The sequence below is a fragment of the Pseudoliparis swirei genome, chromosome 21 (assembly GCF_029220125.1).
Source record: "Pseudoliparis swirei isolate HS2019 ecotype Mariana Trench chromosome 21, NWPU_hadal_v1, whole genome shotgun sequence".
In the NCBI taxonomy this organism is placed as follows: Eukaryota; Metazoa; Chordata; class Actinopteri; order Perciformes; family Liparidae; genus Pseudoliparis; species Pseudoliparis swirei.
In genome coordinates, this window is record NC_079408.1 from 5176108 (window position 1) to 5188612 (window position 12505).

At 44.2% G+C, this 12505-nt stretch overlaps 1 protein-coding gene across 1 annotated transcript; it reads left to right on the plus strand.

The window, feature by feature from the left end:
• Nucleotides 1-8605: 8605 nt before the first annotated feature.
• On the plus strand, nt 8606-11543 carry LOC130211734 (GTPase IMAP family member 7-like). The gene is made up of 2 exons (XM_056442703.1): nt 8606-8704; nt 9733-11543. Coding segments are annotated over exons 1-2 (987 nt in total). The 5' UTR covers nt 8606-8703; the 3' UTR covers nt 10719-11543.
• Nucleotides 11544-12505: the final 962 nt, after the last annotated feature.

Below are 12505 nucleotides of genomic sequence, written 5' to 3' on the forward strand. Positions count from 1 at the left end.
TTATTTGTTTGTTTAGTAATTGTCTTAGATTGTATTCGTCATGTTTTCATTAGGTTATGTATTTGCTTTATATGTTTCGTCGCCAGTCATTAATGTTTAATAGTAGCTAACCTAGCTAACACGAACGTGGCTCCGTCTCTCTAGAGCGGAGCACGCGCGTTGCCCACAGAAGCTGACAACGTCCTCTGTCCCTTTGTGTGAATGCAGGTATGTTACAGTGTGTTGTTAATGAGTGTGTTATTAATGAGTGAGTTGTTATTATTACTTTGTTATTGAATTGTTGTAAATATGAATAATTAATTAGTTAAGAAAGACAGTGTCAATCCACTATACGATCACTGTTTCTTTAGTTCACTGTTTTGTATATTATTTAATGTGACTGTACTTAAATGGGTAACAAGAGTGACTCGGGATTCCCCAAGAGAGCGGAGCACGCGCGTTGCCCACAGAAGCTGACAACGTCCTCTGTCCCTTTGTGTGAATGCAGACACCCTGATGCAGAATAAACAGTTGCTACCAGCCTGCCCAGCTCCAGGGAGATTCATTGAACAGGAGACATCTGACAGGGGTTACATTGGTGCCGTGACCCGGATATTGACTACGCCGGACCGGGCAGATGTCTTCTCACCACTGCATCGATCTGGAGCTGTGATTCCTTCTTCTGCATATCTGACATTCAGGTTTATTTAGCGAACAGTCATATTCTCTTGAGACTGTATGTGAATGTGTCTTGAGTGTGTATTTTGCGATCAAATATGAATCGTAACACATTTGGTACCGCTGAAATGACTCCTATCAGTTTTGGGAGGGGTAGGGGACTGCGTGTTACACCTGTTCCATTTTCACTAGGTGACCACCAGGTGGGGGATAAAACAGCTTTTGGTGTGGATTTGGTTCACAGTCCTTTCAGAAGTAGGGAAGTAGTGACACCTCAGAGTCAGCCAATAGTTGAGTTAGATCCACCACAGTGCGCTAGTACATCAGTTCCAGACACTCCCCCTGATGAGGTCAGACTAGCTGACCAAATGAGCACTATTGTGCAGCAGATAGGGCAGCAGCTAGCTGATAGCATTATGTTACGCCTAAACACATCAAGCCCTCCAGCTTCTGTCCCTACAACTCATGAAGAAACATGCCCAAAGAAAGACTGCAGCCGCACACTGGATCTCTCCCAAGTCCAGCTGGTAACTCAGAGAGTGAAGGACCCACCTGTATTCCGAGGGGAGAGTTCAGATACGCTGGCTTTTGACGAATGGGAGGAAACAATGAGAAACTACATCAGAAAGAGTGGCATTCAGCTCGAGAACCACGCTGAGGAAATTCTCATCCACCTGAGAGGCAGAGCAAAGGACGTCGTGAGATTTGGAACAAGGAACAGTGAAGTTGATGTCCAGCATAACCCACAGGCCATCTATGGACTCCTGCGTAGACATTTCAGTGCAAGCCATTGTTCCACTTTGCCTTTAGCTGACTTTTATTCGACCATGCCAAAAGAACAGGAGGATCCATATGAGTATTGGCTCAGACTGAACCGAGCTGCTGATGTTGCTGCAAGTTGTCTTGAAGAGCAAGGTAAAAGGTTTGACAACCCCAGTGCTGAAATCACACGTATGTTTATCAGACACTGCCCCAGTAAAGATCTAGCTCTTACCTTTAGGTCCAAGACAATGGATAAATGGTCAGCTCGTGAAGTTCAGGAAGTGTTGGATGAATACCATCTGGAGAAGGGATTCAGGTCTTTTACAGTGGGGAGTAGCAGAATCGACATGAATAAAGTGGAGGTTAGTGCTAATGCTAATTTAGCTTCAGACGTTCCCGAACAGAAAATTGCTGCAAGTCAGGAGAGCTCTACTCTGGAGAGGTTAATTGGAATGCTAGAAAAAGTGTTGCTCCAGGGCCCAGGTCATGCCCAAGCCAACAGAAAGCCACATTCCAACAACAGGCTTCCAAGAGTTGAGGGATTAAACGACATGCCATGTTCCATATGTAAAGACGTCTCTCACACTGCCTTCACTCACTGTCGAGAGAACAGGCTCTGTTTCCTGTGTCACTCCCCTGGCCATCCAAGACGCGACTGTCCAGAGGGAAGACGTCCTTCTGCCTACGCTCAGCAGGGAAACTGAATGATCTGTGCGCAGGGGAGGACAGTGCAGATCAAGAGAGTAAGCCTCCCACTTTGGATTTTACAGACATTGATGATTATGAATCATTGTGTCACACCTACAGCAGCATAGTGCCGTCACAAAAAACACTGATTGTGCAAGGCTTGCAGAGACTCTCAAAGACTGACAGTCTATTCTACACGGATGTGACGACTGATGGGGGGCATGTCCTCAGAGCATTAGTAGACAGTGGATCTATGGCATGCACTATAAGTGAGACGTCTGCCACAAAACTTTCACAGTCCAACATTGAAAAGAAATCAGCTGAAGACTTTGTCATTGTTGGTTGTGGGGGTCACCTTGTCACACCTTCTGCCATGTATGACCTCACTGCATCAGTTCATGGCTATAAGGTGATCATTCCTGTTCTAGTTGTGCCAGGCCAAACTGATGAGATGATTCTAGGCAGCAACGCCATCAAGTGGCTCATTCCACAGATAAAACAGACTCTTAGTGGCCAAAAGATCACGTCTCCAGCAAACAGTGCTCCAAATAATGAGTTGTCTCATTTAGCATCCCTGCTGTCCCACTCGGATGAATGGAAAGGCGATGCAATGCCAAACAGGATCGGTACGGCCAAACTCAAAAGATGTGTCACTTTACAGCCGATGTCTGAGCATTTAGTGTGGGCTAAACTGCCTGCATCTGACATCTCTGCAGTGGGGAGTACAGTCCTCATCGAACCCACTCAGTCCAAAGCCAGACCTGCGCACATTTTGGTGGGGAGAGTTGTTACTTCTTTGTGGGGAGACGGCTGGGTTCCAGTTAAAATTGTAAATCCTACTGAGAAGCCCCTCACCATTAGAAGAAATGCAAAGGTCGCAGATGTTTCCCCCTGTCTTTCTGTGCAGGACTTACCTGAACCAGAGCGTATTCAATCCAGTGCGCAATACACACAGGGATCACCACCTGCACCAAGATCGGAAGAGGAGATATCGCGCATCCTTAGTGACATGGGCCTGCAGGATGTGGACCTCTCATCTTGTGAAGTTTCCCTTGAGTGGAAGGATAAGCTTCTGCAACTCATTGAGCAGTATGAGTCAACATTTTCAAGACATAAAATGGACTGTGGTGAGGCGGCGGATTTTGTCCACAGAATCCGCTTAGTGGATGACAAACCCTTCAGATTTCCATACAGACGGGTCCCACCATGCCATTATGACAAGCTTCGTACAACTCTGAATGAGATGGAGGAATTGGGGATAATTCGGAAATCTCAGAGTGAGTATTCATCTCCCCTCGTCCTGGTTGTCAAGCTGACTGGGGATCTTCGCATCTGCAATGACTTTAGGTGGTTGAATGCAAGAACAGTGAAAGACGCACATCCATTGCCTCATCAGACAGACTCCCTTGCTGCACTTGGTGGCAATGTGTTCTTCTCAACAATGGACCTCACATCAGGGTTCTACAATGTCAGAATGCACGAGGACGACAAGAAATACACAGCGTTTTCCTCCCCGTTTGGTCTCCATGAGTACAACAGGATGCCCCAGGGCCTGACAAACAGCCCTGCCACTTTCATGCGAATGATGATGTCCATCTTTGGCGATCAGAATTTCACAAGCCTGTTGTGTTATCTGGATGACCTTATGGTGTTCTCCCGCCTTGCTGCGAACAACTTGAAGCTCTCGCCTAAGAAGTGTCACTTTCTTCGTAGGTCTGTCAAGTTTCTGGGACACATCATATGTGGAGATGGTGTTCAAACTGATCCAAGTAAAGTGCAGGCCATAAATGATGTGCAGGAAGCTGACCTGATGGATTCTGATGGAAAAACACCGTGTGCTAAGAAAATCAGATCTTTCTTGGGAATGGTTCTCTACTACCATCATTTTATTGAGGGATGTTCAGCTAAAGCCAGGCCACTATTCAACCTTGTGGCTGAGCCTGCCACACCAAACAAAAGAGGAAGAGGACATAAACCAAAATTCAAAAAAGGCCATGTTAAACTTTCCACGACCGACTGGACTGATGAGTGCAGGGAAGCTTTCAGATCTTTGAAACATGAGCTTGTGCAGAGTGTCACATTGGCCCATCCAGATTTTGATGCACCATTCATCCTCGCTATAGACGCGTCTTTTGATGGTCTCGGAGCTGTACTCTCACAGTTGCCTCCTGATGGAAAGATTGCCAGACCGGTGGCATTTGCCAGCAAGACACTGTCACACTCCCAGCTGAATTATCCAGCACATCGGCTGGAATTTCTGGCTCTTAAATGGGCAGTCTGTGACAAATTTAGCCATTGGCTAAAAGGGCGATGCTTCTCAGTCTGGACAGATAACAATCCATTGACATACATCTTGACTAAGCCTAGGCTAGATGCATGTGAACAAAGATGGGTTTCAAAGCTTGCAGCATACAGTTTTGACCTAAACTATGTCCCTGGCCCAAAGAATGTGGTTGCCGATGCACTGAGTAGGGAGCCATTTGTCCAGTCATGCATAGGCCATCGTCTGGTAACTGAACCGTATGCCTTCTTACTCAACCATGTAAATGGAATGGTGGATAGGACAGTACAAGATGCATTCAGATGTACTGTTAACTGCCAATTGGTCCGAGGAGGGAGCTACTGTCACTCCATCTCCTCCTCAGGGATCCCTGTCTTCACAAGATGTCTCGGCTGTGTTGGATGCACACGACTCCGGAGGTGTCAGTCAAGTGAGAGGCACAGGACCAGCGAGTCTCCAGCTTGCGGATGTCAACCAAATTGATTCAATCCCAAAAAGTGAACTGGTTAATCTGCAAGAGCAGGATGATGTCTTAAGCAGAGCTTTCTTTTACGTCCAGCGTCGCAGGAGGCCCTCCAGGCGTGAGCGTGCTGGTGAGTCTCGTGCGGTGATGAGACTGCTGAGACAATGGCCGAAGCTCCCCATCAAGGATGGCATCTTGTACAAGGTGAAGAAAGAGCGACAAATGAACATGACAAGTCACCAGGTTGTTGTTCCAGACTCTCTGAAGGCCCAAGTCCTCCATGGCCTCCACGACGCATCTGGTCATCAAGGGCAAGCACGCACACTTTCTCTCGCCAGGCAGAGGTTCTTTTGGATAGGGATGGAACGTGACATCACTGATCACGTGAGAAACTGCTTCCGCTGTGTGGTTGGAAAGACACCAGAGCCTAATGCACGTGCTCCTCTTGAAAGCATTTGCACCTCTGAACCAATGGAACTAGTGTGTATTGACTTTTGGACTGCTGAGCAGACAGACAAGAAGAGTGTTGATGTTTTAGTCGTCACAGATCACTTTTCCAAAATGGCACACGCATTCCCATGTAAAAACCAGTCAGCGAAGCAGGTTGCCCGTCGTCTATGGAATGACTTTTTCTGCATATATGGTTTCCCTAAACGTATCCATTCGGATCAAGGAGCCAACTTTGAGAGTCATCTCATCAAAGAGCTCCTGGAGATGGCTGGCATTCAAAAGTCACATACCACTCCATACCATCCAATGGGGAATGGAGTTGTCGAGCGATACAACAGGACTCTTGGTCACATGATAAGAGCTTTACCGCCCCAGTCCAAAGCCAGGTGGCCACAAATGCTTGAGACGCTGACGTTCTGCTACAACTGAACACGAGACAACAGGTTTTGCGCCTTTCTTCCTGATCTTTGGGAGGATTCCCGTCTGCCTGTTGATGTTATGTTCCAGCATGCCCTCCCAAACGGTGCTGTAGTTGACCACCATGAGTTTGTCTCTCGCTTGAAACGTGACCTGTCTGAAGCTGCACGCATTGCCCGGCTGAACAGTCGGACAGAACAGACTCGGCAGGCAAAGAACTACAACCGCAAAGCAAAAGGGTCACCCCTCACTGTTGGTGACAGAGTCTTGCTTGCAAATCGCGGTGAGAGAGGCAAGAGGAAAATTGCAGACAAATGGGAATCCACAGTCTATGAAGTGACATCCGTGAGGCCTGGAATCAATGTGTACAGCATCAGAGATCCTGTGACATCCAAAGAAAAGGTTGTTCATAGAAACCTCCTACTACCTGTGAGTTTTCTCCCTATGGGAGGTGATGACGTCTTGGAGTCAAGCTGCTCTTCAGTAGCTGGCAGTGAACAGTGTGAACCAGTGGTTCCTGATGACGTACAGGACAGGATGACAAAGACGATCGACTGGCTCCGACAAATGGATGATGCAAGTGCTAGGGACGCCACTGCCAGCCAAACCGACTGTTCTTCTGTTGTTGCTGTGAGTCCTCCACCCTCAGAGACTGAAGTGACTGTCGTCCCACATGCTATGGATGAGGTTTTGAATACCTCGGATTCGTCAGTACAAGCTGCACAGTTGCCTTCCCCTGAGCCCCTTGCTGACGGTGTGGTGTCCCAGGATGCACCCTCCCAGCCTTCAGCAGAGGAAGCTCTACAGATCTCCCCTAAACAGGCAAATGACACACAGCTAGGTGCACTGACACAGGACCAAGTAGTTTGTGCACAGCCGCCTCCACTTTGCACTCGGGCAGGTAGAACTGTAAAACCCCCAGTTCGGCTCATTTGTGAAATGAACGAACAGATTGTAGATGACTCCGAGTCATCAGTTGATTCTTTGTTTTCTTTTGTGAGGAATATGTTTTCTGGGTAAAATTCAGACTAGCTTGAGAAGTTTCAAACTGAACTGAGGTATCTTACAGTTGTCTGTCATAGAGCAATGTTTACAAAATGAGAGGTGTACACGGCATCTTTTGGGTCTCTGTTGGTAAGGGGATTGGCCAATCCTTTGCTGACTTATTTCTAATTGAAAAGTTTTGAACTGACTTGAACTGGTTTTACTCTTGTGGCTAAACAACTGTAAATTGTTTTTTTGTCAATAGTATCTTTTGTGTTTTTCTCATTTAATGTGCCCCAATTTAGCAGAATTTAAGAGGGATGTATGTAACATAGTCAATCTGGTCTGCATTAAATCCAGCTAAAATGGAATTTACGCCACCTGCTGTGGTTAAGGTGCACTTGCATTTCATAACAAGATGCAAGGGATTGTGGGGGATCCCCAGAGTGACTCGGGATTCCCCAAGAGGTAACGTCTGTCTGAATGTGTCTGTGGGCTATATCGGGGTAATAGATAGGAATAGTGAATGTAAAGTGAGCTGGCTTTATTTGTTTGTTTAGTAATTGTCTTAGATTGTATTCGTCATGTTTTCATTAGGTTATGTATTTGCTTTATATGTTTATCGCCAGTCATTAATGTTTAATAGTAGCTAACCTAGCTAACACGAACGTGGCTCCGTCTCTCTAGAGCGGAGCACGCGTTGCCACAGAAGCTGACAACGTCCTCTGTCCCTTTGTGTGAATGCAGGTATGTTACAGTGTGTTGTTAATGAGTGTGTTATTAATGAGTGAGTTGTTATTATTACTTTGTTATTGAATTGTTGTAAATATGAATAATTAATTAGTTAAGAAAGACAGTGTCAATCCACTATACGATCACTGTTTCTTTAGTTCACTGTTTTGTATATTATTTAATGTGACTGTACTTAAATGGGTAACAAGAGTGACTCGGGATTCCCCAAGAGAGCGGAGCACGCGCGTTGCCCACAGAAGCTGACAACGTCCTCTGTCCCTTTGTGTGAATGCAGACACCCTGATGCAGAATAAACAGTTGCTACCAGCCTGCCCAGCTCCAGGGAGATTCATTGAACAGGAGACATCTGACAGGGGTTACACAAAGTCATTTGTAGCAACAACGAGAGAGGAAGTAGAGGGCAGATTCTGAGAGCTCTCCTTTCTCTCCAAAGGATGGAGCCAAACCTGCACTGTGACTGTGTGGGCTGTGACTATATGTGGGCTGTGACTATATGTGGGCTGTGACTATATGTGGGCAGTGACTATGTGGGCTGTCCGTTGTTTTCTTCTGTGTGGTCAAATAAAACCTAAGAGGGATCTTTGTGTCAGTGTAAAATTGTCCAACTGTAATTACATTGTCAACTGTCACCTCTTGATAATCTTTGAGATCTATAATTTAAAAATCTGCAAAGGAGCCCAGACTACTTCTTCCACCTCCTCGTCTGGCTCTCACTTGCTTGAAAGCCTTCTTGTATTCATCCTATTTCTATTTGTCTCTATCTTCAGATTTTCTTTTCGTCCATTTTGGTTTCAGACACTCAAAAAGCGTTGATTGTTGTTGTGGCTGTTTTTCGTCTGCTTACAAAATCCTAACTCTGCTATAGGTGATCACCATAGGATGGCAAATACATCTTTAATTCTGTCATCAGCTGATTGCTGTGGTGGAACATTTATCTTATCTTTTAAGTCTTTCAAAGCTGAAATTACGAATATCATAAGACATAACTCATCTATGAAATCATGTTTTCTTGCAATAAGAGGCTGTCATACAGAGTTTGAAGGGAGTTAGCGTTTTTACTTGGTAAAGTAAACTAGACTACACGCACACACGAACACACACACACGCACACAAACAACACGCCCTTACAGTAAGTGAAAGTGAAACTTAAAGCACAGCCACAGAGGATCGCGAGGAGAAAAGACACAGTATAACGTCGTCTGGTTGAAGCATTTGACTCTTCACTGATTTATCTTCTTAAAACATTGACAGTAAGTTAAAGTTATTTCTTCAAGTTGTTATTATGTATTAATGTCGCTCACTGCACATTACTGGTCGAGCGAGGTAGAGAGTGAATGAAGAGAGGGAGCGTCGTCACTGGCCGTTGGCCCGTTGTGAGAGAAACAAGCTAATCAGCCGTTAGCTGCAGCTGCTCTCAGAACAGCGTCGCAGAAACACCGATTTTAAACATGAACCTGCTTCACTCAGAGTCTCTTCCGGTGTTCATGACCGGGTCTGTTGCTTTATGAGAGGAGGAGGCCTCTAAGGATAATTCGGCTCCAGGTAAAATCCTCCTTAACGATGAACACTGAAGGAAAATCTAACCGAGAGAAGTTTGACCGCAATGGTGGTGAAGACTACAACTCCCATGATCCCACGCTGCTTCAGAACTCCACCCGTTGTCTCGTGAGAGACCATAAGCAGCAGAAAGCTTTATATTGTACGTTTAAAGAATTAGCGGACACTAAAATAAGAGTTGAATGTTTTACAAAAAGAGGGAAAATAGTAATGTTGAATAATATAAGATACAAAATATATTATATTTATTCACTCGTTAAAATAAAAACGTTTCTGGAGGGAGGTCATATGTCAGGGCTGTGTGCTCTCTTTAAGCAAGTGACTGTACTCTTACACAAATCTCTGCCAAATATTGTTAATGTTCTTTTCATGAGACATATTATTAAAGTAAATCTTAACTTAACGTCATAACAATAATTTAAGAGGATCAAAGTAATATAAAGGATAAAATACTTCCAGTATTTGGATCAAGTAGCTATAGGTGAAAACTGAGGAGTGCCAAATATTGTGAGCTGAAGCTATTATTTCAATTTGTCACATTTATTTAAAATCAAGATAAATGCTAGAATCAGATCAGACTCTGTTCCAGATACAGGAAATGACTCAGATTTGGATCAGGGTCAAGAAAACCTCATTGTCTCTTTTTAGACCCGTTTACAAAATTATTTATTTTTGTTGCGGCACATTTTCAGTTTTATTGATGAACATTATTCTCTTTCAGTGTCAAACAGCAAGAGAATTGCCATCCTTGGAAAAACTGGAGTTGGGAAAAGCAGCCTGGCTAACACCATATTTGGAGAGCCACTGTTCAAGATTGGACACTCTGTGAACTCTGAAACAAAAACATGTCAAGCAGAAACTAAACCTGTCAATGGAGGAAACATTACTCTGATTGACACTCCTGGTTTATTCGACACAGATCGACCTGAGGAGGACCTGAAGTCTGAAATAGTGAGGTGCATCACAGAGTTCGCTCCTGGGCCTCATGCCTTTCTCATTGTGCTCAAAGTGGAGAGATTCACAGAGCAGGAGCAGGCTGTCGTTGATAAAATAAACGAATACTTTTCTGAAGAAGTTTTCCAGTATGCGATAGTCCTCTTCACTCATGGTGACCAGCTCCCTGAAGGAGAGACCATTGAGAGCTTTGTCCGTAAAAATAAGCCGGTGACGGAGCTGGTGAAGAAGTGCGGAGGCCGCTGCCACGTCATCGATAACAAATACTGGAAGAACAACCAGCAGGAAGAATACCGGAACAACCAGGTCCAGGTGAAGGAGCTCCTCAAGACAATAGAGGAGATGGTTGAGGCAAACGAAGGAGGATGCTACACCAATGAGATGCTTCAAGCAGTTGAGAAAAGAATAATACAGGAGGTGGAACTCATTAGAAAGTCACCAGGAAACATGTCAGAGGGAGAGATCAGAGAGAAGGCTAAAGAGAACACATTGAAGTGGCTTTGGACCAAACTGGCAGGTATCTTATCAGGTGTATTGTGGGGAGCTCTTTTTGGTCTAGTAGAGATGTTGGAAGAGGTTCTTCCAGCTTTAACAACAGGAGGAGCTGGAGCAAAAAAAGTCACAGTGGAAAGTGTAGTTGGGCCTTTTCTGAGAGGCGCGATGCAAGGAGTTCTTAAAGGATGCGATGCAGCTGAGGGAGCAGACTCCCCAGGCGAAGCAGCAGAGAAGGCAGCAGAGGCTTTCATGAAATAATACAATGAGTGTCAAATGCACGTGATAATACAGCCAGAGAGGAAACAGAATCATAACCAATAATCAGACATTACTCTTAAAGATGGGGGAGAGTATTTATCATTAAAAAAAGTCACATCTCCCTTTAAATAGCATGACATATTTAACCATTGAGATGATCACGTTTAATCATATATAATATGTAATTCAAACTTTAGTCACTTATTCTGGTTTTAAAAGCAGTTTTTTTCTTTTTCTTCATTCACCGTATGTATTCACTATAGCTACTTAACTTTGATGCTATTAACTCCTCTACTTCCTAAAGGAGCGGGAAGCCAGACCCTAAAGGAGACCTCTGGGCTTATTGGCTTTTATTTACTAACATGAATCATGGCTTTTGAAACCTGCAGCCATAGGAAGTGTGATATTAATGTGTAATTTACTTTTTATTCATATGATTTATCCATAGTTAAGTTGAATTCTCTATGATGAGTTACGATGTCTTTCTTTTTATTGAGCTAAGAGTGTTTTGGTCTCATATATCAATATATTCTTCACATATTATCGGATATTATGTCGTGTTTAATAATTGAATGATGACATCCTTAATGTGTTTTTCTTTCATGTATTAATATGTAATCACATGTGCTTCTATGTTGACTCAATTGTAAGAAGTAAATAAGTGAACTCTTGCTTCACCTGATCATTTTGAAAGTCTTATTGGGACTTTAAACTTCTGATATGTCTTTTCTTTAACTTCAATATTTACATGATTTACCATTTATCTTCCTTTTATCGCAAAAAAACCTAATAAAACTGGTTTGTATTCTGTACATTCCAACCAAAGTCCAGACTTGCTCATTTCTGAGGGTTGTCGCCGGCATTTTTCAATTTCAGGGCATCTTTATTTAAATGTAAATGAGGCCTGCCACCACTGAACAGCAACTATGTGTAACGCCCCGACCTTCTCGGCTCCATGCCCCTCCTGGCTTCACCGCCCCTCCTCCCAGCTGAAGAGCCCATGCAGCTTGCGAGGACCAAGTTGACTCCGGAGGAGCGGCGGCGGCGCCTACGGGAGGGCAGATGCTTCTTCTGAGGCCAGACGGGCCTCCTCGTTGCCTCCTGTCCATTACAACTGGTTGTCAACTGGTCTGGCTGTGGGAGACACCATCACCCCTCAATGCCAAGCCACGACCCAAATCAAATATATTTAATAAAGATGGTGCAGTTTGAACCTGAGATATATGTAGTATAAATATATCCAAAATATGTGTGCCAAAACAAAAACAAGTTGAACTAGAACGGGCACTCGGTAGAGCGCATACCTTCGCATATCACAAGATTGAGCATTGAATTATGAACATTTTGGCATTAGTTGCATGCCAATTGGATATAAATTGACCGCGCTATGGTAAAAAGAAGATTTTGACCTTTTCTTGACCTTGACCTTTGACCCGATCGATCCCAAAATCTAAATGAATGGTACCCGGATAATAACCAATCATCCCACCAAATTGCATGCGATTCAAGAAGATTTTGACCTTTTCATGACCTTGACCTTTGACCCGATCGATCCCAAAATCTATTCAAATGGTCCCCGGATAATAACCAATCATCCCACCAAATTTCATGCGATTCGTTTTAATACTTTTTGAGTTATGCGAGTAACACGCATACAAATAAATAAATAAATACACGGCGATCAAAACATAACCTTCTTGGCAGTGAGGGAGGTCTGGCAGGCAAACTGTGGTGGTCTGACTCCTAGCGAACAAGACCTGTTGTGGCAGCTGCTTCTTGAGTTCAAG